A 26,281-nucleotide genomic window follows, 5' to 3' on the forward strand; every position below is an offset into this window, starting at 1 on the left:
GGATCCGTGCATAGGAGCTGTTTAGGTAATATTTAGTTTATGAAGAGAGCTTAAAATAGTATTAGAGTTTATAACACCCTTAAACTTAATAAACCATCCCCATCAGTGAATTAGGTCTGTTTGTGTGTTCTTGACCAATCACACAAACATGTGGACTTAGCAATATAATTACATACGAATGATTACCAAAACTTTTACGAAAACAAAAAATAAAACAAACTCTGGTAAATTACTAATCTCAGGTTGTTTATCATCCCGCACCGAAAAGCACAAGTTAATATTGCATAACTTTCCAGTTTGCCCGTTATTCTGGAAAGCGCTCAAAGTAATCCATTCGAGGGAGTAGGAGAGCGCGAAATCTCAAAGTAATTTAGTTTTCCTAAAACTTCACGATATGTGCGAGCGTCAAAATAAGAATGTTTCGGCACGAATAAAGTCTCCACTTCAATTCCCAAATTATGAAATATTATCCTCTGCCGTCTGGCTGGGAAAACTTTCTAAATTTTGTAAAGTTTTCCCGAGGAAAAGTCAATGTTTGAAGAGCTTTCAGCGAGGTCGTGATGCGATACGAATCAATCGAGTTTATGATGTAATTTTCAAATCTTTTTGGGTTTCTTATAGTTTAGTTTATTCTTAAAAGAGTCATTTTCTTTTCCATTATTTTGGATTTTTTCTTTTTGGTAGTAGGCAACCACATTAACTCTGACCTGCAAGAGGGGTTGCCTACAAATATAAAATATATAAAAAAGGATAAACATTTTTCTTTGTGTGACACTCTCTTAATATCACCATTAAGGCTTTTATTAGGTAATAATCAAAGCCGCTATTCGATTGTGGGACAAGCTTGTAAAACTTTAACCTTCATGACTAGCTGCTACATTAACCCGAGCTCCATGAAATTTCCCCCGGGACAGGATACACGTCCTGGCGTTTTGTTAAGTAATATTTGATGAGTTTACCTTCAGTATTAATGCCCTAACGACCGTTGAAATTTAATCTGTTATGCACTTTTGGCTCCCCCACGCTTTTATTCCTATTGGTCTGGTCAATTGATTTGCGCATACATTATGAAAGGTTTTGGATCATTAAATTTTCATTTGTCCCATCATAAATCCTTTACCTGCTAAGCTATCAACCCAAATATGCGGTGACACTGAAATTCAAAACGTTCCATCATATTACGCTTGGGACTATAATTGAGACTTTTGAGCGACTGTTTCTTCCCCATATTATTAATCCTCTGATGTGTTGGTCCCTATTGTTTTGATATTCATGTAAACCTTGATTGTGTGCGGTTTAAAGGGAGCCTATAATATGACAATGTAATTTCTCTACGTAAAGGGTTTGAATAAAATATATACCATCAGTCAGGGTGGCTATAAAATCACACCAAGCTACTTTAGCAACAAAAGTTAGCAACTTTTCGAGACCAATTTAAAAATGAGCACGAGAAAAACTTTTTATTTCTCTAACCACATTTCCGTTCTTGCTTACGGCGTTTCCGACGCGGAAATGCGACTTTGTCCGGTTTATTGACAACGTAAAATCTGGAATCGTCCAAGAAACACGTTTTTCGCTTTTCGTACATGTTCTGACAACTTTCCAGAACGTCACATCATCACATTTTACACTGCAAAAACGATAATGTTTTAGGGTGGTCCTGTATACAGAGGGTAATTCAAATTCCACCCTCACTAGTGAGATCTCGGAAATTGTAAGAGATACGGAAAAAGTTTGTGGAATTTAAAGCTGAACCAAATTAAAAATGTTCGATTTTCCGAGTACTTTACTATTTCTAGCCTTATTTGAAGAGATATTTTTTTATACTAATTTTACTTTAGTTGGCTTTGAAGTTTTATGAATATTACTTGACAGTTGGTGGACTTGTCACACGTAATTGGTTGGCCTGTACACACTTTCAATGAAAATGAAGAAAAAGAAGGTAATATTATTTTAAAGCATTAAGGCCATTAACACAAATTTAATAGCAATTTAATAATATGAAACACATAACATTATTTACTTTTACCACAATTTCAAAATCGGTGACAAGATGGTGACAGTTACAGTACAACAGACACCGGATTTAATTCAGAATTAGTTAATTGCCAACTTGACACGTCTAAATCTAATATGGCGGCTGTCCAGCCGTAGCCAGTATAGTAGGCCAAAAAAAACCTTCATTTGGACAAAATTTTGGACAATAAATGGGGCTCTCACGTGATGTTGAAGGGGTACTGCTAAATTGCCCAGTTTGGCGACTACAGAGCGTCAAAATTGACTAGAATGACTGTAAATGGTCCAGTGACTAAATTTTCATAAATTTTAACTGTTTTTCAAACGTTTTGGTCTTGAAAATTTACTAGAAAGACTGCAACTGACCCAGTAAGTCGATTTTCATAAAATCTGACTTTTTTCAATGGTTCGATCTGAAGAATTGATTAGAATGACTGAAAATGGTTCAGTAAGTCAATTTTCTATGAAATCTGACTGTTTTTTAAGGTTTTGACCTCAAAAATTGACTAGAATGACTGCACATGATCCAGTGAGTCAACTTTCATGAAGTTTTACAATTTTTGAAATGTTTTGGCATTTAAAATTGACTGGAATGACTACAAATAGTCCAGTAAGTCAACTTTCATGAGATTTGACTGTTTACTAGTAGCAGGACAGCACATGGTCCAGTAAGTCAATTGTCATTGAATTTTAAAGTTTTTTTTTTGACGTTTTGGACAAAAATTTACTAGAATGACCATATGGACCAGTGACTAAATTTTCATAAAATTTGACTGTTTTTCAAACGTTTTGGTCTTAAAAATTGACTAGAATGACGGCATATAAGACAGTAAGTCAATTTTTAGAAAACTTTAATACTTTTCAAATGTTTTCTCCTTGAAAATTGACTAGAATGAAGGCACATGGTTCAGTAAGTCAATTGTCATGAAATTTCACTGTCTTTCAACGTTTTGGCATTGAATTTTGTCTACATAGAAGGACTGATGGTATTGTAAGTCAACCTTCCTGAGGTTTTACTGTTTTTCAACGTTTCGACGTTGAAAATGTATTAGAAATACTGCAAGTGGTCTAGTAAGTCGATTTTCATAAAATTTTTCTGTTTTTCTACGTTTTGACCTAGAAAATTGACCAGAATGAACACAAATGGTCCAGTAAGCAAGTTTTTTTTTTATATCTGACTGTTGACCACCCTGTATATAAGGACGTTTTTGACACAAACTTCTCACAGTTAATAATTAATTGCTATTGTATGACCCAATCAAATGCTCCTATTCAAAATCAAAATTAATTATACGAATCAGAATAGTGTAGTTTTAATCTTTCCAGGACCGTATAATAATTATTTGGTAAGGGTGCGAGGGAGTAGACGTTTCACCGTATTTCACTGCGGTCCGAAGCATTGTCCACGGTTATCACAATGCAAAGGAAGGAAGCTTGGCCGGTTTGTGCATGTACGAACACGTGAACGCCATTCATCAAGACGCGTCCCGCGAGATTAACAAATCCGGGAACCTGAATAGTCCTGGCGTTCGGGACCATCCTCAATTGTGCGATTCCTCGCTCATTATTGTTATTATTATTGTTATTTTCCACGTAAACGTGTCGCATTTCTAACTGTTTTTATTGCGGATTTTCATGCGGGGGCGATATACGCGGTTTTGCAATTGCAGAGAAGATCTAATTAGTCTCGGAAGGCTGTTCGATCGATACTTCCCAGTTCAGTTTTGATATACAAATTTGTTTTTTTTTACATTGAGCAGAGAGTACAGGAAAAAGACAGTAAAAGTTGCGTAAATCGTCCGCACAAAAAAAGCCCAAAAGTTGCCAGCTTACTGCTGTATTAATTAATTAACCTTAGCTCGGTCTTGCCTTATAATTTTAAATTTACAATATACACACAGTTCATATAGGTAGATTAACATATAAACTAGTTGGGACAAAACAATCCAAGGCACGCGTCGAATAAATATAAATAGATAGAGGAAATACAATAGCGAGAGTGGTGTGGGCCATATAACACGAGCATTTTCGTTTTGCAGATCTCGAGGGGAATTACGATTTTCTTTCGTATTTTTCCGGCTTGAAATATCACATGAATATTTGACAAACCGTATACAACGAACATTTTAAACTTTCGGCCAGTCGAGTCGTTTTGCCATTGTTTTTTGAATCATTGATGCGAAGCAAGAAAGAAAATCGTGAAGTTATGGAAATAACGTCATATTTGATTCGTTTTAAGTCTCTAATTGAGCAAAATAAATCAAAATTAGTTTCATATTTCCTCTTGCAGACTTTAATCAACATTTAATTAATACCATTCCCTCCCGACGTAATTAATTAAATCCACATAAATTGGAAGAGTAAATTCAATTTACATTGAAGTGGAGTTTCGTTGAAAAATTCGTGTTGGTGGTCAGCAAACATTTGTTGTCATCTGTCACCAAAATGAACAGAAGCTGGAATAGCGCTTTTGCGTTAAAATTGCACTATTTTAATTATAAAACTTGGCAGGAAAACTGTCATTATCCTTAACTTTTTGAGTGTAACTTTAATCGGAGCATAATTACCGCCTGCTTAATCCCACCCTTTCGGTTCAGTAACTTTATTTAGTGGTGGGAAAGATGATGAAGAAAATATCAATTTCCTGAAGAAACTTGTCTCGTCCCTCGCACTGTTGGCAATTTATACTTGTAATTTAACAGATGCTGTAAAACTATGTAATTGTAGGAAGTTTGGATGTAGCTGGCAACATCGCTTAGAGGCAGTCCTGTGGGAGACTGGAAGCTAGGACAAATCGCAGTGGCACGCGGAAATTCGGCGAGCCGAGATCCATCGGGATTTATCCGGAAGGAATCCACGAAATCGGGAATTTTGGCGCGGAATCTTTAAATTTTAAGTTGATGACGTAGTTCAAAGAGGTGATTGCTGAATTGCTGAAATGTGTCCGGGTAATTTACAGGTAAGTTTGGTTATTTTAAAAATTAAATAAAATCAGAAACTTACATGCATTACAAAGTTGTTAAAGCTAAATTCTTCAATTTGCAGTAAAACTTGAGATTTAAAAATAATTTAATTAAAGACGCAATTAACTAATTTTAATCCTAAGCTTTTGTATCTAAATTTACGGTTCTAGCTAATTCCTCATTAAAATTAATTAGCGTCTTAATACACAGGGTGGTAAAATCAGAATTAACTTTCTTAGTTTAACTCGAGCCAATTTGGTTCCGGTGGGGGACAATATAAGAGTCACGTGATTAAAAAGATGAGCCAGAGTTTGACAATCAAAAACGAACCGTCAAATCACTTCTAGAATTGTGCGCTAGACTGTGACTTTTATGACACTAGCTGATACTAAGTCCACCAAATCTCAGTTGTGGGCACCTGGTCTGCGTCACAGTCAAATCGCAACAGCTTAAGGTGTCCCTAAAGATCTGTGGTGTCCCTTAAGGTGTCCCTAATCTTTTGTTGATTAAAGCTTGACATTTCATGTTTGAGATTTCCAGAAGGTTCTGAAAGATGTAATGCAACGTGTGATAACAGTGACTCTAGAGATGAGTAGACAACGGGTAGTGAGTGTGTGATCGGTCAAAAAAAGCAGCTTTTAGCTTGCTGTTTTTTATTGACCAATCACAAACTACTGCACATGTGCACACATGATATTCATTTGTTCTTCTGACATTGCAAATCAATGCACTCGACCAAGCTTGGAAAGTGACATTTGTCAGTCTGTCAGAGGGAGAATGACGCAAATCAGTGACCACTTTACAGGAAAGTCTGATTGTGTCGTCACTTATCTCGTTACTTCCTGTGACGTCCAATAATATTTAAACTAAGTTTGGTCAATCCTCTTTTCAGCAATCACGTGATAATCTAACATTTATCATGTGACTGCGCTAATCGTACACAATGGAGTGTCACGTGACAATGCCAATTTGGATCTGGTGGTTTTAGCAAGGAATCACCAGCTCCTAACCTTACTAACATAAATTGGTTCAAAAAAACTCGTAATTCGATTCAGGCAACGGCCATTTTGTAATTAGTATGCATCGGCAAAGATCAAGACAGGATATCTGGCCAAAAAGAGGTCAAAGGGCGTGAATAATCGCGTAATTTCGAGAAACGAGCGACACCTCGTCGCTAGTTTCAGTTTTATTTTAAACGAGGCTTAACATAATTTCCGTCTCGGAATAAATTGTTCGGCGTTAACAGACGCCAGATAAAAACGGGCCTTAGTAATTGAATTAAATCGAGTATGAACTTGCAACTGAAAGGAATCGTTCAGGAAAGGCATTATTTAAGACCGGCATCCGACTCAATCCGGACCGAGGAAAATTAAATTAATATCCCCACAAAGAGGCCTAAGTGAGGCAAAGGATTTTAATAACTGGCGTTCAATAATTGTTATGGTCAGGTCGCCTATGGATGGCAACTGTCACAAAAAGCGTATGTCTTAGATAACGTTGCAAACAATTATTATATGACAGCTGTCAATCCAAACCATATACGAACTTATCAACGGCTCTACGTTCATGCTAGGAGGTAAATCCAAAAGTGACCATAGGAAAACCGTGTAACGGACAGAGAAACGTAGGTAATTGCATGCGCGGGAGAAAGACAGAAAACGAAAAAAATATCAAGTAGGCCATATTTTTAGCGCGCTGTTGCCAAACGCCGTAAGTAAGTTTGTCGAGGGGCAACAGCGCGCTAAAAATATGGCCTACTTGATATTTTTTTCGTTTTCTGTCTTTCTCCCGCGCATGCAATTACCTACGTTTCTCTGTCCGTTACACGGTTTTCCTATGGTCGCTTTTGGATTTACTACACCTGTATGTCGCTAAACTTCCTATTAAACTACCTATATACTTTCCCATATTTAACAGCATTAGTAATAGCAGTGTGTGCACATATTTCAGTGTGCAACTTCCGGCTAAGATAATTATAAAACAGTTTAATGCTTCGAGGTTTCTACCGTATTTACTTTAGCTAATATTAATGTGACACAATTTCCCGAAGGGGAAAATTGGAGAGATGCACGCGCGATATCTAATATAATAGAGCAGGAAGATCGATTTTATTTGTTTATGTTATAAAATACTGGTCTAGTACAACAAAAGCCCTTTCTGTAGTAGTGGAACGATCATTTTGTTTCTCTTTTCTATTGGTGGTTATTCTAAATTTTGCAGTGTATTCTAGTTTTGATATTCAATTTTCTTACTACCGTGAAATGACTGAAATGGTCAATTTATTGAAAGTTATATTGGACGTGACTGATTTTTCTGATTGTCGCGCTGTAGCCGGAAATATCCAATTCCGTACGGATATATTGGACTTTGAAATATTAAACTAAATCTTCGAGTGACTCGTCAAAAAATTTCCACTCAGAGATATCCGATTTCACATCCGGACGTTTTAATGCCATTTTCTACTCTCTAATAAAAATCATTTGATTTTAACTTTTCGAAAATTTACTGTGGCTGTTGCCCTACCAAAATAACCAAACATATATCACCATAAAGTCATAAAACAATTCGAAATTCTCCCATATTTCTCCACTTAAATGGCCCAAAGCGGTTTTCACTGACTGTCACCGTTTTTGGTCCGATAACAAAAGGATCCTATCAATTAAGTCCCATAGGCAATTCCAATATAATTTATCGATTTTTCCTGGTTACACAAGTGGTTTACGGCCAGAATGTAAGCAAACCCAATTTTTTTGAAGTTTCGTATTTATTTAGGTGAATATGAAAGAAAAGCGTGTTTATTTATTGTAAAAATGATCCATATTGCGGCCCAATCGGGTTTTTGAAAAGCCAAAAAGAAAACGCCAGCTGCAACACTCGTAAAATCTGATTTGTGCCCTCGTACTTCACAAAACGAACTTACCGAAACCGTTTTTAAGGCTCGATTCGTGCTATTTTAGGTTAAAGCACATGTTTTAAAAATATACACGAATAAGTTCTTTGATATTGATTTTTTTTGTGTGGTTTATGGTTTTAGCTGTACAAAGGCGGGAAATATTTCAAAACATTCCTTTTGCTACACCCAGGAGTGTCAGTTTGCCAAAAGGCAATTAGTCAAATGAGCACTCGATATCATAGTAGAAAGACTGATTGGTATTGGTATCTTGTGTAACCATTGTCCAATTACGTCACATCCGATTTGGCAGACTGACACATGTCACTTACGAAGTTGTGATTGGTTAACTGGCTTGCTGCTTACAACTAACACTCTCAAAATGTAACTTTTTAACAAAAAAACAATGAACAATTTAATTAAACATGTAACCCGTTAAAAATAAATGAACAGCATTGTTCTGCACTTATAATAAAGGTACAATAGGACGGACGCTCATAATTATCATGGAGTCTTTGTAAGGGGTAACTTTTTGGAACCGTCCTCCTGCAACACAACGAGAAAGTAATTAGCGCGAACATTTAGCTCGTAATGCGGCAAAAATAAAGAGAGATCCTTCGCTCAGGTTTTTGTCCAGCAATAAAACTACACTTAGACTCAGATAACCCGCCTTCCGTTTTCTTTAGGGTGGATCCTAATTGTTTTTGGCCCTTAATCGTTTCCCTTACCCGTTTAACTTATGTGCGGGCGCATAAAGCATGACGATGGCTTTTGTCTAATGTTACCGTTTTTCTGTCACTTCATTTTCAGTAAGTACGGTTTTTTAAAGAAAAAATTCTACTTTATACAAGCAATAAGCGAATAGACGTTTTTCGTCCACTCGATATAAAAATATCGTATTCTTGTCCAGAGCAAAAGTTTTAGATTTAGGACCGATTTCCGAATGGATTAAGCAAGGGAAGTGAAGCGTCATTCTTTTGAAGTTAAAAGATTCCAGTAAAGTTGGTATTTGACCCATTTTCAGCGGATAAAACATATTTCTTGTGGATAGTTCATACTTCAAATGGCTTTTAAAGAGACCGTCAAGTTTTCAATTGTATGCATGTTGTATAGTAGTAGTCAATGCAGCATTGAATTCTGTACACAATATATGAAATTGACAAATAAAATTAAAAATCAATAATCTTGGATATTCATGTCAAACCAATGACGTCACCGCTATCTCACCGTTGACATGGTGTAAAACACCGCCCTCTATACTACAAAGCCTAAAATGTCACTTTTAATGGCAGCGTTTAGCGGTTTTTTTTATTATTTTGTGTAGTTGACAGCAAGTTGTGAGTGAACAATCAAAGCAAGTGATTAGATACAGTTTTTTCCACACAATCAAGTCCAGCCCAAACAAACTGCTTAGAACATTTGTCCTGGAAAGTACAACACACAGCAAACTGATTTAAACACTGTTCAATATAAGAAAATCTGTAAATCCTTGAAACTAGGTAAGCAAAACTGGTAAATGGTCCTTATGTTATTACCAAGAACATTTTGCTCTCACAATGCTTTAAAATGTAACTCACATACCTGTGCATGTAACAAGTACCTAATAAGTTTAATGTACTAGAAAGCATATTGAGTATAGTGATCATTGCACTTCAAAGTGCTTAACCACTGTTGAGTTCTATCCGGTTTTTTGTAAAGTGAAAAACTAACACGGTTGGGCTTTTTCCTGAATTGTTGTTACAATGTGGCTTGAAAAACTTATGAACAGGCAGCAAACAAAAATAACTTTTGCAAGTCTTGATTTTAAACCGTAAAAATTCATCTAATCCAGAAAAACTTCATTTCCACAATACAAACAAACGCAAACTGTCACCACTATTACCGCCATATTGGAATTTTTGACAATCATCTTTCTAATATAGAGTAGGCGGTGTTTAAAACCATACCAAAGAGACAGAGAGAGATATGGATAATCGAAGTTTTCATCAAGTCAACTAGGCACGTTCAACTTAACGGTTTAGAATGATTTAACAGTTAGGCACGTGATGGTAGCTGTCATTCGGGTACAGCCATCACGTGGTATGTGGCATCTCGAATAATAACAAATAAATCAAACGATTTTAGGTAAACAATATCCGATTACACCGTATCATCCCCATAATTAACAAATTACGTAAAATTACAGATAGAACCATCCTTTACCGTGTAAATCGTAATTAACGAGGATGCGAATTCAGCACCGAGAACGCCGGTTTCGGATTCACAAAGAGCGATTTCAAATTTCCAATCCATATTTGCACGACGATAGATCATGTTTAGCCAATATCCTGCTTATTAGAACACGTTCAATTACCTTTCACATTCAAACCGGATTAAGACTATTCTTTTTAATAAATCCCTGATCTATATTGGGGATTTCATTCATAACGCTAGTGAAGGCGCCAATAGAGCAGAGCAGTAAATATTATATACTTTCCACGTCAAATGTCAAATGACTACCATAACGACTGACATTGACATCTATCAACGGTGTTGCCACACCACCGCACAAACACATACACATTTTTTCAAAAATTTTAGCCTGTTCAACTTTAGATTAATCGAATCTACGAATTGTTACAATAATGCAATTATCCGGCCTACTGAAATCGTCCCACATTTGATGAAAACTCAAATAATTTCATAAATGCAAACGCGTGCAAACAGAAAAATAATTAAAATACCGATTGAGGCTACAAGTCATTGTATAGATGGGCAATGTTAAATAGGTAATCATCAGAAAACACGATTCTAACTGAATTATGCGAATCCAATAAAATCTAAACGTTGTTCCAGTTAGAGCGTTTTGAAATTTGTGGTGTCACGGCCCACCATATATTCCGGAACTGGATTGCCCGTAAATTGTTACGAGGTGCTGCCTCTAAATAATTTTTTCCTTGCAAAGATTCCTGATAATTTAATAAAAACCAATCGATTTGTTATAGAGCCGGGTCCGTGTCAGCCCCTCGTATATTTTAATTTCCGTTCCCGCTAATCTTGCCTACAGCAATCACTAATTAGTTTTCAACTTTTGGTAATTTCCTGTGTGTCTAACGACGACCAACTTTCGATATTCAATTATTTAAATTTCCTTTACGAACGGCTGCCGACACTCATCGGCACGTTCCTCCTCTAATTATTTTGTTTGCCACCATTAATTCGAATTTGTCATTTGTATCGATAAATCTATTAGAAAGTTTTTAATTGTACTTTGTATATTAAAATAACAGTAGTAGTTCAGTTTCTTTCTCTGATCTGTTTTAATTAGAATAAAAGTTAACACACCAATAAAAAAGACAGTAAATAACAGGAAAAAGCACTTTCAGCGAGGCAAAATTCACAACTTTCATTTATAGATTGTCAATTATACCATACAGTTTTTCCGAATCGGATCGGGAGGAAATTGGATATTGTTCGGCTGCGGTTCACTGTCTGTATTTGATATTGATTACAGTTTTAATTGGTTGCAATATGAAACTTGCATACCAAAAATCAAGAAAAATGTTAGTGCCAAAAAAAAGTAAACCTGACAACGTCGCTCTTAACTTGTAGACCTCGGTGACGTTTAACGGACGCACTTAATGGAGGAATGTGACACACGTCAATAACTGACGTTTGGGAATTGTCAACGATTTAAAATCTCTGGAGCGTATGCGACATTTTTGAAGGAAAAACAAAAAAGAAAACATAAATAAGAAGAGGGCGTCCCGTAGCGTATAATAAAGCCATGGAAGCCACTCGGGCAAAGTGCGAATCAGCATCCTTTGTTTTAATAAGAACAGCAGATAAAAGAAGCTGTCCCCCGCTTCTGCTTGCTGCTTGTACATACACAAGAGTGACACTTGACTTTTTTGTCGCTTTTTCTTTAATATTCCGGAACGGTCCCAAATTTCGACGCAAAGTTAACGGCGTTATTTTTAGAATTTCGCTATGCCCCTACCAATTTAAAATAACACTTAAATTGATCATTAAAAAAGTGCTTTCCAAGCAGAATTGAATATCAGTGGCAAAAGTGACAGGTGTCAGTGTGCCCGAACAGTCACATGACCACTTTATTTAAAGACTCATTAAAGGACACATGTCGCTAATTCTCCATCTTAAATAAGGGAATAATATAGACCAACTTCAAATCTACCGAGTGTCGAAACAATCAAAAAAAAAAGCGCTATAAAACAGAAACTTTATTAACTCTCGGCACTTGACAAAATGTGTTGCAACACTTTCCCGAGATTTACTGTTCCATTTCATATACTTAGTGCTTTGCAGGGCCAGGAGCACCGAATCGTTAAGGAGCTAAGAGCACTCGGTTGTAAGTTTCGAAACGGCGCCGCCACAGCCCCCACAGATGTCGCTCCGAGTTTTTCCTCCATTTTTCATAAGGGTTTTATTGAGATGAATACCGGGAGAATTGAATGACAGATGTTAATAATAAGGCGGGTGATTCGAAATGAACTTTTCAGACAAAATTTAATAATGAAGAAGGTATTAAATTATATTTTAATTTCGCATCCGGCGCCAAATTTATTGTTCTGCAACACTAATAAGAGAATGCGCTACTGAAATAATGACAAAACTCTGTTTTAATAAGAACGTCTGTGGAGTAATTTAGTTCCCTTGCAATATGCTGTTTGAGTCCAGTTGATTTTTTATTTTAAAAAAATCTCAATATAAGCCTACCAACTAAGTCCTAGTAATAAATCAAGATTTATTCCCCTCGATTTCTCGGTCAGCGAACATACAACAGTTCGATCACCGTATTCACTCAATCCATCAGTTCCGTCCAGTGTAATCAATTACTCAGTGACAGGCATAATTGAGTAGTCAATACGTTACGAGATTTTATTTAAAAAAAAGCAATTTTCCGTAAAACGTTTTAACAAAAAATCGTCTTGCCTATAAAAAAAATACATTAGTAATAGCAATTTTCGTAAACGAATTATAATGAAATCGTATTGGCTCAACCTGTCACACAGGGGAATTCAAAAACGTTTGGCAACAGCACAACATGTGTGAGTAAGTTTGTTATTGGTCAAGAAATAGCTTTTTTTGACCAATCACAAACTACAAGTCAAGTCGACAATATGGCAACGTGCAATTTTTAACTGTCGAAATTAATACAAAGTACGTTCACACTTTTTTTCTATGGCTGCGGTTTGTCGCAAATACATAAAGCATTAGCACCAGAAACAGTGCGAGCTAATCTAATAATCGCAGGTGTTACCGGTCGGCTATCCGACAGGATTATGCGGAATAATACAATAATGCTAATTCCACTTTACCGCCACTATAGTTACACAATTTGACGGGAAAAATAATAAAGGACCGTTTGAAATTTGATCAACAGTCTTCAAAATTCGTGTCATAGTTTAAGTTTATTAGTTAAGTTATTAATGTCGACTAAAATAGCTGGGAAATCCAATAAAACTCCCAGAGCAGTTGTCTCGTGATTACGATAATTATATTGCATGTAGGGTCACGTGATTTGTCCAATTCCGGGGCGAGAAAGATTGAATAACTGATTGCAAGGCCAAACATGTTTTAAAGTTCTCTCAACCTCAGAAATGTGCTAAAGAATGTGTCGAAATGATTGAACTAGCTAATTGTAAAGGAAAACTCATATCAAAAGCAAAATTGTATCAGCTCCACAAAAGAAAGGCGGAAAATAGGTTGAAATAACTCAGCTGGTTAATAGCACAGAAATTTTTAAAGAAGGCTGTTTGTTTTTAAATCTGAACATATATTTTTTAGGTCCTTTGGTATAAATATACTCTTTACTGTGCATTGGAACAAAATAAAAAAAATCCAAAAATGCAGTTTTGACAAAAAATGTCTGACGTCAAATCTAGCAAATTGGACATACAAATGAACTAATTCGATTGACAATAAGGTCTCCTAATTTGTAAAAACAGCTTTCCTGTTCAATAATTTTAAATAAATATTGTAAATGTAATTTATTATAAACGAACGTAATGTAATTCGGTTTTTGCATTTAAATGAAAATCGATTTGTATAATGACGTTGCTGTGTTTTGAGTCGAATATGAATTGATTTTCCCGCACAATTTTACGTATAAATCGTAAATACCGCTTATTATTTATTAATAACGTAATACAAAAACATAATGCTTTTGCTTCATAATTCTGTTAATTAACTGCTAAACTAAAATCATGAATACGTAATATGGCAATGCCAGGATTTTAGTACTTTTACAGAAATTTGATCACCAGAACGGGACAATAATTCAACCAGAATATCTTCTAAAGTTTCCCCTGTTAACTAATATACGTTAATAAATATTATTAAGCGTGGCAAGCCCTATAAATTAGGAACTTACACAAGCACTCACATTTAAATAAGGCAGCGTAATTTCTAGCCCTAATAGTGATTCATTAGAGCGTGTCGGTTTTACTAAAGAATTAATGGCCATAATTCCTTCTAATTTCCTTTTTTTGCCACTTTATCCGTTCAAAAATTAAACTTAAATTAATGTTCCTTGGCTTAATTGGTGTAAGGGGTGGAAACTTAGCACAGCTAACTTAAAAAACTTTATCTTTACAACAATCAAATGCAAAAGTTGCATTTTGATTCTTTTTTCATAAAATTAAGGTGATTAATTATTATAAATATTAATGCTGAAGAAAAAGTTCTCTTTAAGGCAGCAAGGGTATTAAATCACACGTGAATTTCAGCAAAACTTTCCCGAGTACTTATCGTCTGAAAGCATATAATGCAATCGACCCGCCAAACTCGAACCTTATTCTCGAAAATAGATTTGGGTCATTTAGTATTCCCGTAATAAAAATTCTGGAATTCTTACAATCGCAGCCGGGGGCATATTTCCAAGTGAAAAATGACGGTTTCCGTGCGAAAAGCACATCCAGCGGAGGTAATGAAGATATTTTCGAATCATTGCGGAAAAAATGGCCCTTTAACGTAAATATAAGACCTTTCTGTCGTGATTTTTCCAGGGCCAAAGATTACTCAAATTTATCATCATTTAAATATAAACCAGAGTGTGGATCCAAGTATGGTACCATTCAATTCATTGACTTATTCCTGTCAAATAATACATTTCATTTTAATGGCCAACTACGAATGTGTTTTTCATGTAAATGCAACGCGAATGCTGAAAAATGATGTGTTGTGGCTTTATAATAAAAAAAGGGCCTTTCAAATTACGTCACTTTAAAGCACTTTTCATTTGAAAAATAGCTTGTCCTGAAACGATGATCTCTAAGAAACGAAATGGCTGACGCACTTAAAGGCACGTGACCAAAACATCGCAAGTGAATTTAGGGTCACATGGAAATGTTGATCAAAATGTATTGTGATATTTAATTGTAATTTGTAATGATTACCAGACCTCATTAATGTTATTTAATATTTAGTATAGTTACGAAAACAGCGTTTACTTTAAATCCGTAGATCCTTCCAACAAACACAGAAAAATACGACAAAAATTGAACAACTGTTTGGTTAATGTCAAACGCCAAATTCCAAGTACAAACGTCAAGCATCTCTTTGTCGGCTTGTGCCACATATTTGATTAGATATGGTAACCAAATCTTAAACTAGAGTTTATGAAATATCTAGGCCATTCATTCCAAACTAATTATACTTTCTGCACCTCAATTTGGAGGAAAGGCACCGCTAATCCAAAAATAAAAAAGAGCACCTGTCAGTGTCACGTCAAATAAATTATTATTGTTATGATAGTGGCTACAATCCCGGTTTCGTATCTTCTTCAGTAAAGTCACGTTTTTCTAAATGGTTACATTTCTGTACATAAAGGAATGTTATTGTGGCTATTTTTAGTTAACACATACAAACGTCAATGTGATGTGGTAAATCGTTTTTGAAAACGCAACTTTCGCTACTTTTCCCCGTTCATCAACTTCACATTACAAGCGCGATAAAAACCGAAAGACAACTTAGCTCTCGTTTGTCGACAGGGCATTAACTAAACGATCCTAAGTTTGACGATTTCATCAAACCGTCATTTAAAGTATCGATTTTGACATCAACTGGAGAGGAAATGAGAATCTCCGAGTGATTTACGACCGAACAACCTTAAAAAAATGCTTGAGAGGCGCCCTCCCCGATAATTATGTGAAATGTACGTGACCAAGTTAGTTATTTTATTATAAGGAAAAAAATTCCATTTAAGACAGAAATAAACGAGCAGGCTAATTTAAAGCGTTTTTTTTTTGGTGTATAATACACCAATTCATCACTGACGCTTTGAATAATTTTATCGTAATCAGGCTAATCCGTTATTGACGACAAATAATGAGGATTTTGCTAGACCATTACCCGATTTTTTAATCATCGTCCGATGGATGGCTTTGCAGAGTTGCTGCTGCGGACCGGAAAACTTTTTAATTACTTTTTAACGCATCTTTTGCTAATAATTATTGCCAGAATAAAATTTCAATCAATGTTGAGCTTTTTAGTTAAGCACTAATAAATAAATTTGTTTAAAAAAGCAAACGAAGTTTTCGACTTAACGAGAATTGATTTTCTCTTGTCGGGTTCCATTTAAATCTATACGATGTAATTAAATTATTAGTTGCCTTCGCTAGAAGCTCGCGAACATGATAAGCAACTGAACAAATTGTATCGTTAATAATCCGACAGTTTATAACACACCGTGATTTTAATTAAGATTTGATAAAAAGAAGGGGATGTGTAGGATCATAAAAGTCAATCTAAACCTATATGGGCTAACAAAAAAGTTCGGGAAAGTTTTGATCACCGTTAAATTACGTTATATTGAAAAGTTTCGTTATTGGACAGGGCAATATTGGGAATAAACCTATTTCGTTCGCAGTTTTATTTCTCTATCAATGGTTATACGACTCCGACGGGAGCCTCATAATATTATCTGATCCATTTGTTTTGCACTATTATTATTGTTATCTAACAAACAATGGGTTTCCAGCCAGATTAGCTCTGAAGTCTCCTATCGCGAAAAGTAATACACCGGTCGTAAAGATAGAGCGAGTTAAAATGACATTTTTTTGTACTTTCTATTATGTTTGTTCTTCTAGATGGAGCCTTACACAGTCTTAACGTAATGAGCCTCCTTTGGGCTGCCCTTACTAGTCTCTTAACACTATGGGGCGCAGTTAAGGGGGCCGATAAGCACTGTCCCAGTCCAACGGCCAATCCTTCTTGTCACTGTTACGATTACGAGAATGGAATATTCCTGGAATGTCCTGCAGCCACTGTTCATACTTTGAGGAAGCTACTCGATGCCGTTCAAGTACCGATACACTCATTATCCATCTATGAACCAGACAAAAGCTTGGTACTATAACCTACTAAAAAAAATTTGTATTTTTTTGAAACGTTATTTTTGAATTCCCAGGGAAAACTACCAAAAAACCTCTTCCCGGAATCGCTGGCGATTCGTCACATACAAATTTCCCAATCCAACATAGAAGAACTGCACGATGAAGCGTTACATTCGTTGAGACCGCACCTGGAAAGTTTCAGTCTAGTGTCAGCACACTTAAAAGAGATTCCTCAAAAAGCTTTTAAAGGACTTAATAGGCTTACGGCTCTCGACTTAGAACACAATCAGATTACCGAGATTCCGGACTATACCTTTTACGGTTTGCGATTGGTCAAATTGAACCTCAAGGGAAATCGATTGCGTAACGTAAGTTTTATATTATTCACCCCTCACGGTGTTGGCTTTTACTACCCTTTTGACAATGCGAATGTGTTTAACTTCTTTTATTCACTGGGTAATCAAACAGCCTAAAGCTTGGTTCACATGAATCCGGAACATTCGCCGAATGCGAACAGCGTTCTGTCCGTCTATCCGGACCGGATTGCATATTTTGATATTTTCCGCGCGTAAACGTCGTAATCATGACATTCATGACAGGGACAGAAAACAAAACAGAAACAGCAAAGCAAATATGTCCGTGGAGATGAACGAAAACGATTTTAACACTACGCTAATGGATTTTGTCCAAAGTTACCCCATTTTGTGGGATTCTAAGCACCCTCAACACAAGGATAATAATGCCTTGAAGAAGGCTTGGCTTCAGATTGCCAATCGAATGAAAACAATAGGTATTCGGTACAGTCAGAGTGAAAACCGCTGTCAAAGTTTGAACTGCCAGAAACACAGTTTGAAAAGACAGTCAGCAACAAAATCATCTGTTAAACTCACTTGGAGTGAGAAAATGACAGTTTTAAGCACATTTTTGGAATCCTCATTAAATTTCTTATCCAATAACCTAAAAAAAAATCACAAAATTCGGTACAGTCAGGGAGAAAAGTGCTGCCAAAGTTTGAACTGGCAGAAACACAGTTTGAAAAGACAGTCAGCGACAAAATCGTCTGTTAAACTCACTTGGAGTGAGAAAATGACAGTTTTATCCACATTTTTGGAATCCTTATTAAGTTTCCTATCTACTAATCTAAAAAAACACTAAAAAATCGAGTATAGTCAGTTAGAAAAACAGTATCAAAGTTTGAACTGCCAGAAACACAGTTTGAAAGGACAGTCAGAGACAAAATCGCCTGTAAAACCCACTTGGAATGAGAAAATGACAGTTTTAGGCACATTTTTGGAATCCTCGTTAAATTTCCTATTCAGTTACTTGAAAAAAACGTATAAAATCTGGTACAGTCTGGGAGAAAAGCAGTGTCAAATTTTGAACTAAAAGAAACACAGTTCGGAAGGACAGTCAGGGACAAAATCGCTGGTGAAACCCACTTCTAGTAAGAAAATGACAATTTTAAGCACATTTTTGGAATCCTCATTAAATTTCCTGTCTACTAACCTAAAAAAATACTACCAAATTGAGTACAGTCAGAGAGAAAAACAGTGTCAAAGTTTGAACTAACAGAAACACAGTTTGAAAGGACAGTCAAGGACAAAATCGCCTGTAAAACCCATTTGTGGTGTGAAAATGACAGTTTTAAGCACATTTTTGGAATCCTTGTTAAATTTCCTATTCAGTTACTTGGAAAAACCGTATAAAATCTGGTACAGTCTGGGAGAAAAGCAGTGTCAAATTTTGAACTAAAAGAAACACAGTTCGGAAGGACAGTCAGGGACAAAATCGCCTGTAAAACCCATTTGTGGTGTGAAAATGACAGTTTTAAGCACATTTTTGGAATCTTCATTAAATTTCCTATCCACTAACCTCAAAAAACACTACCAAATTGAGTACAGTCAGAGATAAAAACAGTGTCAAGGTTTGAACTAACAGAAACACAGTTTGAAAGGACAGTCAAGGACAAAATCGCCTGTAAAACCCATTTGTGGTGTGAAAATGACAGTTTTAAGCACATTTTTGAAATCTTCATTAAATTTCCTATCCACTAACCTAAAAAAACACTACCAAATTGAGTACAGTCAGAGAGAAAAACAGTGTCAAAGTTTGAACTAACAGAAACACAGTTTGAAAGGACAGTCAAGGACAAAATCGCCTGTAAAACCCATTTGTGGTGTGAAAATGACAGTTTTAAGCACATTTTTGGAATCTTCATTAAATTTCCTATCCACTAACCTAAAAAAACACTACCAAATTTAGTACAGTGACAGAGAAAAACAGTGTCAAAGTTTGAACTAACAGAAACACAGTTTGAAAGGACAGTCAAGGACAAAATCGCCTGTAAAACCCATTTGTGGTGTGAAAATGACAGTTTTAAGCACATTTTTGAAATCTTCATTAAATTTCCTATCCACTAACCTAAAAAAACACTACCAAGTTGAGTACAGTCAGAGAGAAAAACAGTGTCAAAGTTTGAACTAACAGAAACACAGTTTGAAAGGACAGTCAAGGACAAAATCGCCTGTAAAACCCACTTGTATTAACACTATTCCGTCAACCATTCCGCAGCTGTGTCACTCGTCACATGTGAACGACAAGTAGTTTTCCGTGCGTAAAAAGATACTCTATGGTAAAAAGCATTCATTCCGCACGTTCCGCGCCTCCATTATAATTCCGGATACATGAGAACCGAGCTTAATAATTCAATGAGACTGAGCTAAAAGATTGTATAAAAGTACTACTCATTTTAAATGTCTATACATATTTTTGTTCCAACTTGCCTTCCTCTGGAAGGTTTGTGAATTAAATAAAATTACAATGATTGATACAAATACTATACATTTGGATTGTTTTTGTTTGATTCCAGATAACCGATTACTCGTTTGCGGGTTTGGAAGCGACAATTTTGGAACTGGACATATCGGAGAACAAACTGCTAGAGTTTCCGATGAACGGCTTGAAACGCCTGGAGCAGCTCCAGCATCTCCGTTTATCTTTCAACGAAATTAGCGCGATCACGGGCGATACCTACGCGCACTTAAACTCGCTGGTCTATTTGGACTTGAGCTTTAATAATTTCCAAGTTATTAACAGAGAAACTTTCAAAGTATGCCTGGCGGTGAGAACGCTGTCGCTGTATCACAACGGGATCGAAACGATTCATGAAGAAACTTTTATCATGTTACGAGACTTGGAAAGTTTAGATTTGAGCCATAACAAAATCGCGTACTTGAACCCGAAGACTTTTAAAGACAATAAGAAAATTCGTTCTATTGATTTGAGTCATAATCACTTGCATCATATTGGAGGGTTGTTTTCGTCGTTGCCTGATTTGAAGGAAGTGTTTTTGTCGGAGAACAATATCCTAGAAGTTCTGGTGGATGCGTTTGCGGATTCAACCAATTTATCGGTGATTTACCTGCAGGGAAATGCAATTAGTCACATTGACAGCGAAAGCTTTTCAGTCCTAACTAATTTAACCCAATTACATTTAGGTTTGAATTTTATTTCTTATTTGCCGCGGGACGTTTTCGGTAACAATGGTAATTTAACTTCATTAAGTCTAGACGGTAACGGTTTGGATGAGTTAGAGAGAGGTCTTTTTGATAGAACGACGGCTTTGAGAGAGCTAAGATTGCAAAACAACAAAATCCGAACAATACACGAAGGTGTGTTTTATCCTCTGCCGAATTTGCTGGAATTGCACTTGCAACACAATGAAATATCCTTCATTGACGATGGAGCGTTTCGTACGTTGCACAGTTTACAGCACATAAATTTACAAGGTAACGTTATTGCAAACCTGGGGGACGTGTTCCCCTCGAATAGTACGGCTTTAGTGTCTTTGCAATTAGATTACAACCGCGTGAGTACGTTACATCCGGGCGCTTTTAAGAGGCGTCTGAAGACGCAAATTATTTGGTTAGGGAACAATCGACTTAAGGAAATTACACAGGGACTGTTCCAGGATTTAGTCACAGTGCAAAAACTGTACTTGAATAGTAACGCTATATCTTATATAGAAGATGGGGCTTTCGCGGCTCTAGAAACTTTGAAATACTTGGACTTGGAAGGTAACAGTTTAAGACAAATTAGGCCGGAAACTTTCGGAGAGTTAGGGGAAGTGGAGGAGCTCAATCTTGCCCGAAACCGAATAGCTCGAATCGAACAAGGGGCTTTTCACAATCTGAAAAAGTTACGCAAACTGGATTTGTCATTTAACCCCCTTGGGGTGGTGCAAACGTCGATCTTTAACCACACACAAATTAGACTGCTAAACTTAGCTCATTGCACAATTAACAGTATTCAAGTCAACTCATTAGCAGGGTTGGGGAGTCTTAATGAACTAAGTCTGGTCAATAACAGTATACAATCCCAAGATTTGAAACTATTAAATATACCAGGGCTGAGAGTTTTAGAACTTTCATTAAATAACTTGAACGATTTGGACGAACGCACTCTCAACGGTTTTCCATCGTTGCAAGTTCTAACACTAAAAAATTGCAGTCTAGTAACTCTCCCAGCTGGAGCTTTCCACAAAAACAAAAATCTTCGTCGAATAGATTTAAGTTCAAACTCCCTCAACGGCCTCTATCCAGGCATATTCGGTCAGCTAAACATCCTGCAAAACTTGAACCTTAGCGACAACAATTTCATTCAAATCCCCTACATGGCCTTATCGAACATATCAACAATGGAAACTTTAGCGTTGGCTCGCAACGACTTTGTCACTTTGGAAATATATCACCTCAACGGCATGCCAAACTTGAAATATCTGGATCTGGGACATAATTTGATCACGGGACTAACTGGGTTCAGTTCGACGAACTTACCCGAACTAATATCCGTGAATTTGAATGGAAACAAGCTGGCCGCGTTACCGGTCAACTTTTTCCACAACTCACCTCTGTTAAGACGTGTCGATCTTTCCGAAAATCGATTTCAGCACGTGCCGAACGCCGCATTGTCGCAAATGACACTGCCGGGACTTAAGTGGCTGAATATCTCCCGAAATCCCATAGTAAACATGCATGACAATGGACCTGTTCGCAGCTATCCAGCACTGGAAGAGGTAAATATTGAATCGAGTGTCCTTACTCTTCCTAAATCTCAGATCAATTTTGCACAGTAAACAGTGCTGCCCATCATAATACTGCAGTTGATCTTCGTACACTGAATCAACTGCAAAATAAAAGTGTTGTTACTACATAGTAATAGTATTTCAGCTTCATTTGCAAAACAGCGGCCTAATCGTAATAACGAGCAAAGAATTCGAGTTGTTCCCAGTCCTGTTGCACGCCCATTTGGGCCACAACAAAATCCTGAAAATATCGCCGGGGGCTTTCAGTTCTTTGAAACGGCTCATTTCTTTGGACTTGGGAGTCAACCATATAGAAATCCTCCCCCAAGAGCGATTGTACGGTTTGATGAGTTTGCAAATCCTTAACATTTCCCATAACCGACTTAGCGAACTGGATGACTTTCCTTCCGATTTAGGTTTGCTCAAAATACTGGATTTATCTTATAACCGTCTAACAAAGTAAACACACTATACCACGTTAAGTTCACACATTTATTTATAACCTTGTTGCAGAATGAAAAAATCAGTTTTTATCCATTTAGTTGGGCTGACTGACTTGCATCTTCAGGGTAATGGAATTGTGAATATACTGTCAGACACTTTCAGGTCAATGAAGGGCCTAAACATTTTGGACTTGAGCGAAAACCGTTTGCAATATTTAGCTTTAGATGCCTTAAAACCTATAGAACCCCAAATTGTAACCATTAAAATGCATGGTTGGTTGAACTTAAACTGTTACAAAGAGAGAAAAAACTGAACTTTTTTAGACAATCCTTTAGCCTGTACTTGCAACTCTGAAGAGCTCTGGCAATGGTTCCAAGATCATCTCAAGCAACTGGATAATTCCACTAAACTTATGAAATGCGAGTTTCCTGAAGAACAACGTGGAAAAATATTCCTGGATCTGGAAACTGAGCTGTTATGCGAACAACCCATGGTAATTAGATTGGGTATACAAGATATCCAGCCTTTTTCCGTATTTGTGTCCTGGCAAGGCAGGAATCGTTCTGGTTTGTACGGATACCAAGTTGCTTACTACTCCATGGACATTTCTAGCGAGGTAAGCAATTTACCAGGTTTTGCGTTGTCTGCGTCATATTCCACTTTTTAAGATCAAGAGAAAACTGCTTACCCAATCTGCTCGTTCACTGAAATTGACGAATCTTAATCCCGGTGCCAGATATCAGATATGCGTCTCAGCGTTAGGAAATTGGGTAAATTACCGATTTAGACCAATTTTATGGAACTTGACTAACTCGAATCATGAGGAATTCGAGTCGTTCCAAGAAGAAATGTTGCCTTTTCTAATGAATTCCTCGACTAGTAAATGCACAGAGGTAACTTTATTAATTGGGTAACCAACTATAGAAAACCAATATGCGTTTTACAGGTTCTTACTTTGGGTTCTCCAGATTTGAGTGGACTTCAAGACAACTCTATAGCAGGATCGTCGATTCTAACCAGACGACTAGGCTTGATAATTGGCTGTTGTTTGGGATTTGTGGTGTTTATTCTGTTGATTACCACTTTGGGTTATTTGAAGGTAAAAAATGTTTTTTTACACTAATAAGTAATTAGTGATTGTTCAAATCAGATTAAGAAGCAGAGATGTTGTCACAAGCAGAGAGAACAGCCAACAGCACCCCCCGACTACATTTACCAGCACTATTCCGTTCACGGTGGAGAACTACCCGAAAACATCAATCATCCTCACTTTATCAGTGGTACAAATACTCAAGTAGTGCTCAATTAAATAATTTGTGATTGTACATAGTTAGGCTAGTGTAAGGTTTTTACGCTCATTGTAAATATCATGTGCTATAATAATTTTAGTTTCTAAAAATGTCATCATATCAGCGTGGGGAATATAAAGCACTGTTAATACACCGGGGAGCTTTTTTCTAACTACACTATGTAAATTTCAACCATAAACGTTTTCACAGTCATTAAAGTAAATGGAATCGCTTTGGTTGCGGTTTCCTGACTTCGCCTAGATCGACAATTCCATTAAGAGCCAACGACAACTTCTATTGTTGTCTATTTTATATTAAGGGACTCGTTTCCCAGTTTTCTTCTTGCTAACACTTATGGCAAAATATAAATCGCCTAGAATCCAGGTGGTGGTGACTGGCTGCGCTGTTTTGTTTGCACACTAATCCCCAATTTTAAATCCTTTTAACGCGGACCCCACCGTGCATTTTATTAAAAGGCTTGATCGTTTGAATGCATAAATTTTGGACTTTAGTGGGCTTATAACATAAAATGTGGGGTTGTATAGCGTATTGTTTTAAGGGGTATTAAGCAGGCAAAACGAGGACAGGGGGAAGGTTGAAATTAAAACTAATCCAGTTTCGACTATTTTATTTGCACTTGGACTTATTGTGACGGCCTATGTGGGTTTTCAAATCATCCTTACGTATAGTTTTATAGTTGCACAAGTAGCAGCTAAACATATTTTCTTCCAGTGGTCCATGCGACGCAATGTGTCTAGCCAAACCGGTTTTGTAAATTGTTTTATAGGAACACTCGGTACACTCATGCACTTTCATGTGCTTGACATCTTTGTGTGTGGATTTGTGTATCTCCAAGTTGGTTTTAGAGTTGGCCACAAAACCACATTTCTTGCACTCTAACTTTGCTTTGGCTTTCTTAACTTTTGGCCTATGATTACGCGATATGTGGATTATCAAGGCGTCTTTCCGCGATGTATGGTAGTTACAATGGAAACAATAGAAGCATCGCTCAATCAAACGGCCGTGTAACATTAAATGCCGTCTCATATTACTCTTATCATTGGTTTGATAATCACAATCAGGACAATGATCTGAGTAAAAGCCATAAGGACGTCTCCTTTCACTTATATAAATCAATTTTTTATCTTCTTTGTGCCATTGCATATGAGAGATTAACTTGAACTTTAAAGTTGTTTTATAGCCGCATTGGTAACATTCAAAGGTTTCAGTGTCTTTCTTGTTTTTATGGTGGTTGCGGTGTCGTTTCAGTGAATTAAAATGTGATGTTTCAAAGTTACTCTTCTCACATTTAGGTTTTTTATTACTAAAGTCATCTTTGGGGTAGCAGTAAAGCAGCTCCTCTTTTATTATATATTTTTTGGTCACATTATGAAAATTATATGAGTCAATTTGTTTTGATGGTAAAAAACTAAAAAAAAATTGTACCTAAGTACAGACAAGGAAAATGTAAAAGTTTTTTGTTAAATACATGCAAGCATATGAATTGTAAGTACCAGCATAGCACAGTTACTTTAGGAGTTTGACAAAAGCATTTTATATCCCCATTTTGTCTTAATTCTGCAAAGCAAAATCCAAGGCAAAATCTGAACAATATTTTCATGATTTACTAAAAATGTGTGTGTGAGCAGCATTTGATTGTGATTGGGCTTAATTCTTACCTGCCATCAAAATCTTTAATTTCACACTTGATATCCACATTCTGCAATTCAATGCAACCAGCCTCTGTTTTCATATTAGTACTATCAAAGCTACTAGAGAATATATTACTAGGTGTCTCTGCTTTAATTTCTTCCCTATAAATAACAACATTGTAGTTAGTTCAAAAGAAGACAAAAAAATTAAATTGCTTAACAGTATGAATGAAAGTTTGGATTAGTGCATGGTGTAAGTTTTTTTATATTGTGATTAGTCAGAGTTACACAATTTGGAGCCTTTTCAGCCCTAAAAACACACTCACTTTATAATATGCAGGTCAGGCATTCTTAATGGTTTTTCTTCCAAAAATTCTTGACTATTCATTATTACTTGTTAAACTGGGCAAACCATTTACTCCAGATACGTGATTATTAAAATTTAAAAACCTTAGTCGCTAACAAAACAAGAAACCACATAAAACATAAATATTGATTGGAAAAACAATCAAATTAATTTAAAAAAACAAGAAATAAATAAGAATAACCTCATTTGTTAGGTTTTTTTGACCTTACAATGTAATGAACGTAGACAATAGTCACCTGACA

The 26,281-nt window shown here is 36.3% G+C and overlaps 2 protein-coding genes and 1 long non-coding RNA gene across 5 annotated transcripts; 2 read left to right on the forward strand and 1 right to left on the reverse strand.

Moving 5' to 3' along the window:
* The first annotated feature begins 3,904 nt into the window (after positions 1-3,904).
* LOC145730065 (uncharacterized) lies at positions 3,905-24,174 on the forward strand. The gene is made up of 10 exons (XM_081981050.1): positions 3,905-4,975; positions 16,959-17,218; positions 17,279-17,572; positions 20,074-22,278; positions 22,433-22,746; positions 22,801-23,003; positions 23,055-23,347; positions 23,400-23,624; positions 23,678-23,830; positions 23,882-24,174. Exons 2-10 carry the CDS (start codon positions 16,985-16,987, stop codon positions 24,038-24,040), a joined length of 4,080 nt encoding a protein of 1,359 aa, XP_081837176.1. The 5' UTR covers positions 3,905-4,975; positions 16,959-16,984; the 3' UTR covers positions 24,041-24,174.
* On the forward strand, positions 9,207-12,399 carry LOC145730936 (uncharacterized). Its single transcript, XR_014178713.1, has 2 exons — positions 9,207-9,368; positions 12,175-12,399. It is a non-coding gene; the product is annotated as an uncharacterized LOC145730936 (long non-coding RNA).
* Positions 22,208-26,239, reverse strand: LOC145730068 (zinc finger Y-chromosomal protein-like). 3 transcript variants are annotated; one of them, XM_081981056.1, is made up of 3 exons: positions 25,999-26,239; positions 25,700-25,834; positions 22,208-22,388 (listed from the first exon to the last, which is right to left on the reverse strand). In XM_081981056.1, the coding sequence occupies exons 1-3, from the start codon at positions 26,058-26,060 to the stop codon at positions 22,385-22,387; spliced, it is 201 nt and encodes a 66-aa protein (XP_081837182.1). In that variant the 5' UTR covers positions 26,061-26,239; the 3' UTR covers positions 22,208-22,384. The 3 variants fall into 3 exon arrangements, with proteins under 3 accessions (XP_081837182.1, XP_081837180.1, XP_081837181.1); XM_081981054.1 differs by lacking the exon at positions 22,208-22,388 and adding an exon at positions 24,634-25,449 and having other exon boundaries at positions 25,999-26,236; XM_081981055.1 differs by lacking the exon at positions 22,208-22,388 and adding an exon at positions 24,634-25,449 and having other exon boundaries at positions 25,894-26,028.
* Between the last annotated feature and the right edge of the window lie 42 nt (positions 26,240-26,281).

This window comes from Ips typographus, linkage group LG6, assembly GCF_016097725.1.
Source record: "Ips typographus isolate SLU linkage group LG6, UJ_Ityp_2.0, whole genome shotgun sequence".
NCBI lineage: Eukaryota > Metazoa > Arthropoda > Insecta > Coleoptera > Curculionidae > Ips > Ips typographus.

Excerpts from the sequence above, each read along its gene's own strand:
- LOC145730068 (XM_081981054.1), bottom strand. The coding sequence starts at position 26,060 with ATGAATAGTCAAGAATTTTTGGAAGAAAAACCATTAAGAATGCCTGAC. Across the intron at positions 25,835-25,998 it reads CCTGACCTGCATATTATAAA|GGAAGAAATTAAAGCAGAGA; the intron begins GTGAGTGTGTTT and ends TGTTATTTATAG. Across the intron at positions 25,450-25,699 it reads ATTAAAGATTTTGATGGCAG|TTTTTTACCATCAAAACAAA; the intron begins GTAAGAATTAAG and ends ATTTTTTTTTAG.
- LOC145730065 (XM_081981050.1), top strand. The coding sequence starts at position 16,985 with ATGAGCCTCCTTTGGGCTGCCCTTACTAGTCTCTTAACACTATGGGGC. Across the intron at positions 23,625-23,677 it reads CGACTAGTAAATGCACAGAG|GTTCTTACTTTGGGTTCTCC; the intron begins GTAACTTTATTA and ends TGCGTTTTACAG. Across the intron at positions 23,831-23,881 it reads CCACTTTGGGTTATTTGAAG|ATTAAGAAGCAGAGATGTTG; the intron begins GTAAAAAATGTT and ends TGTTCAAATCAG.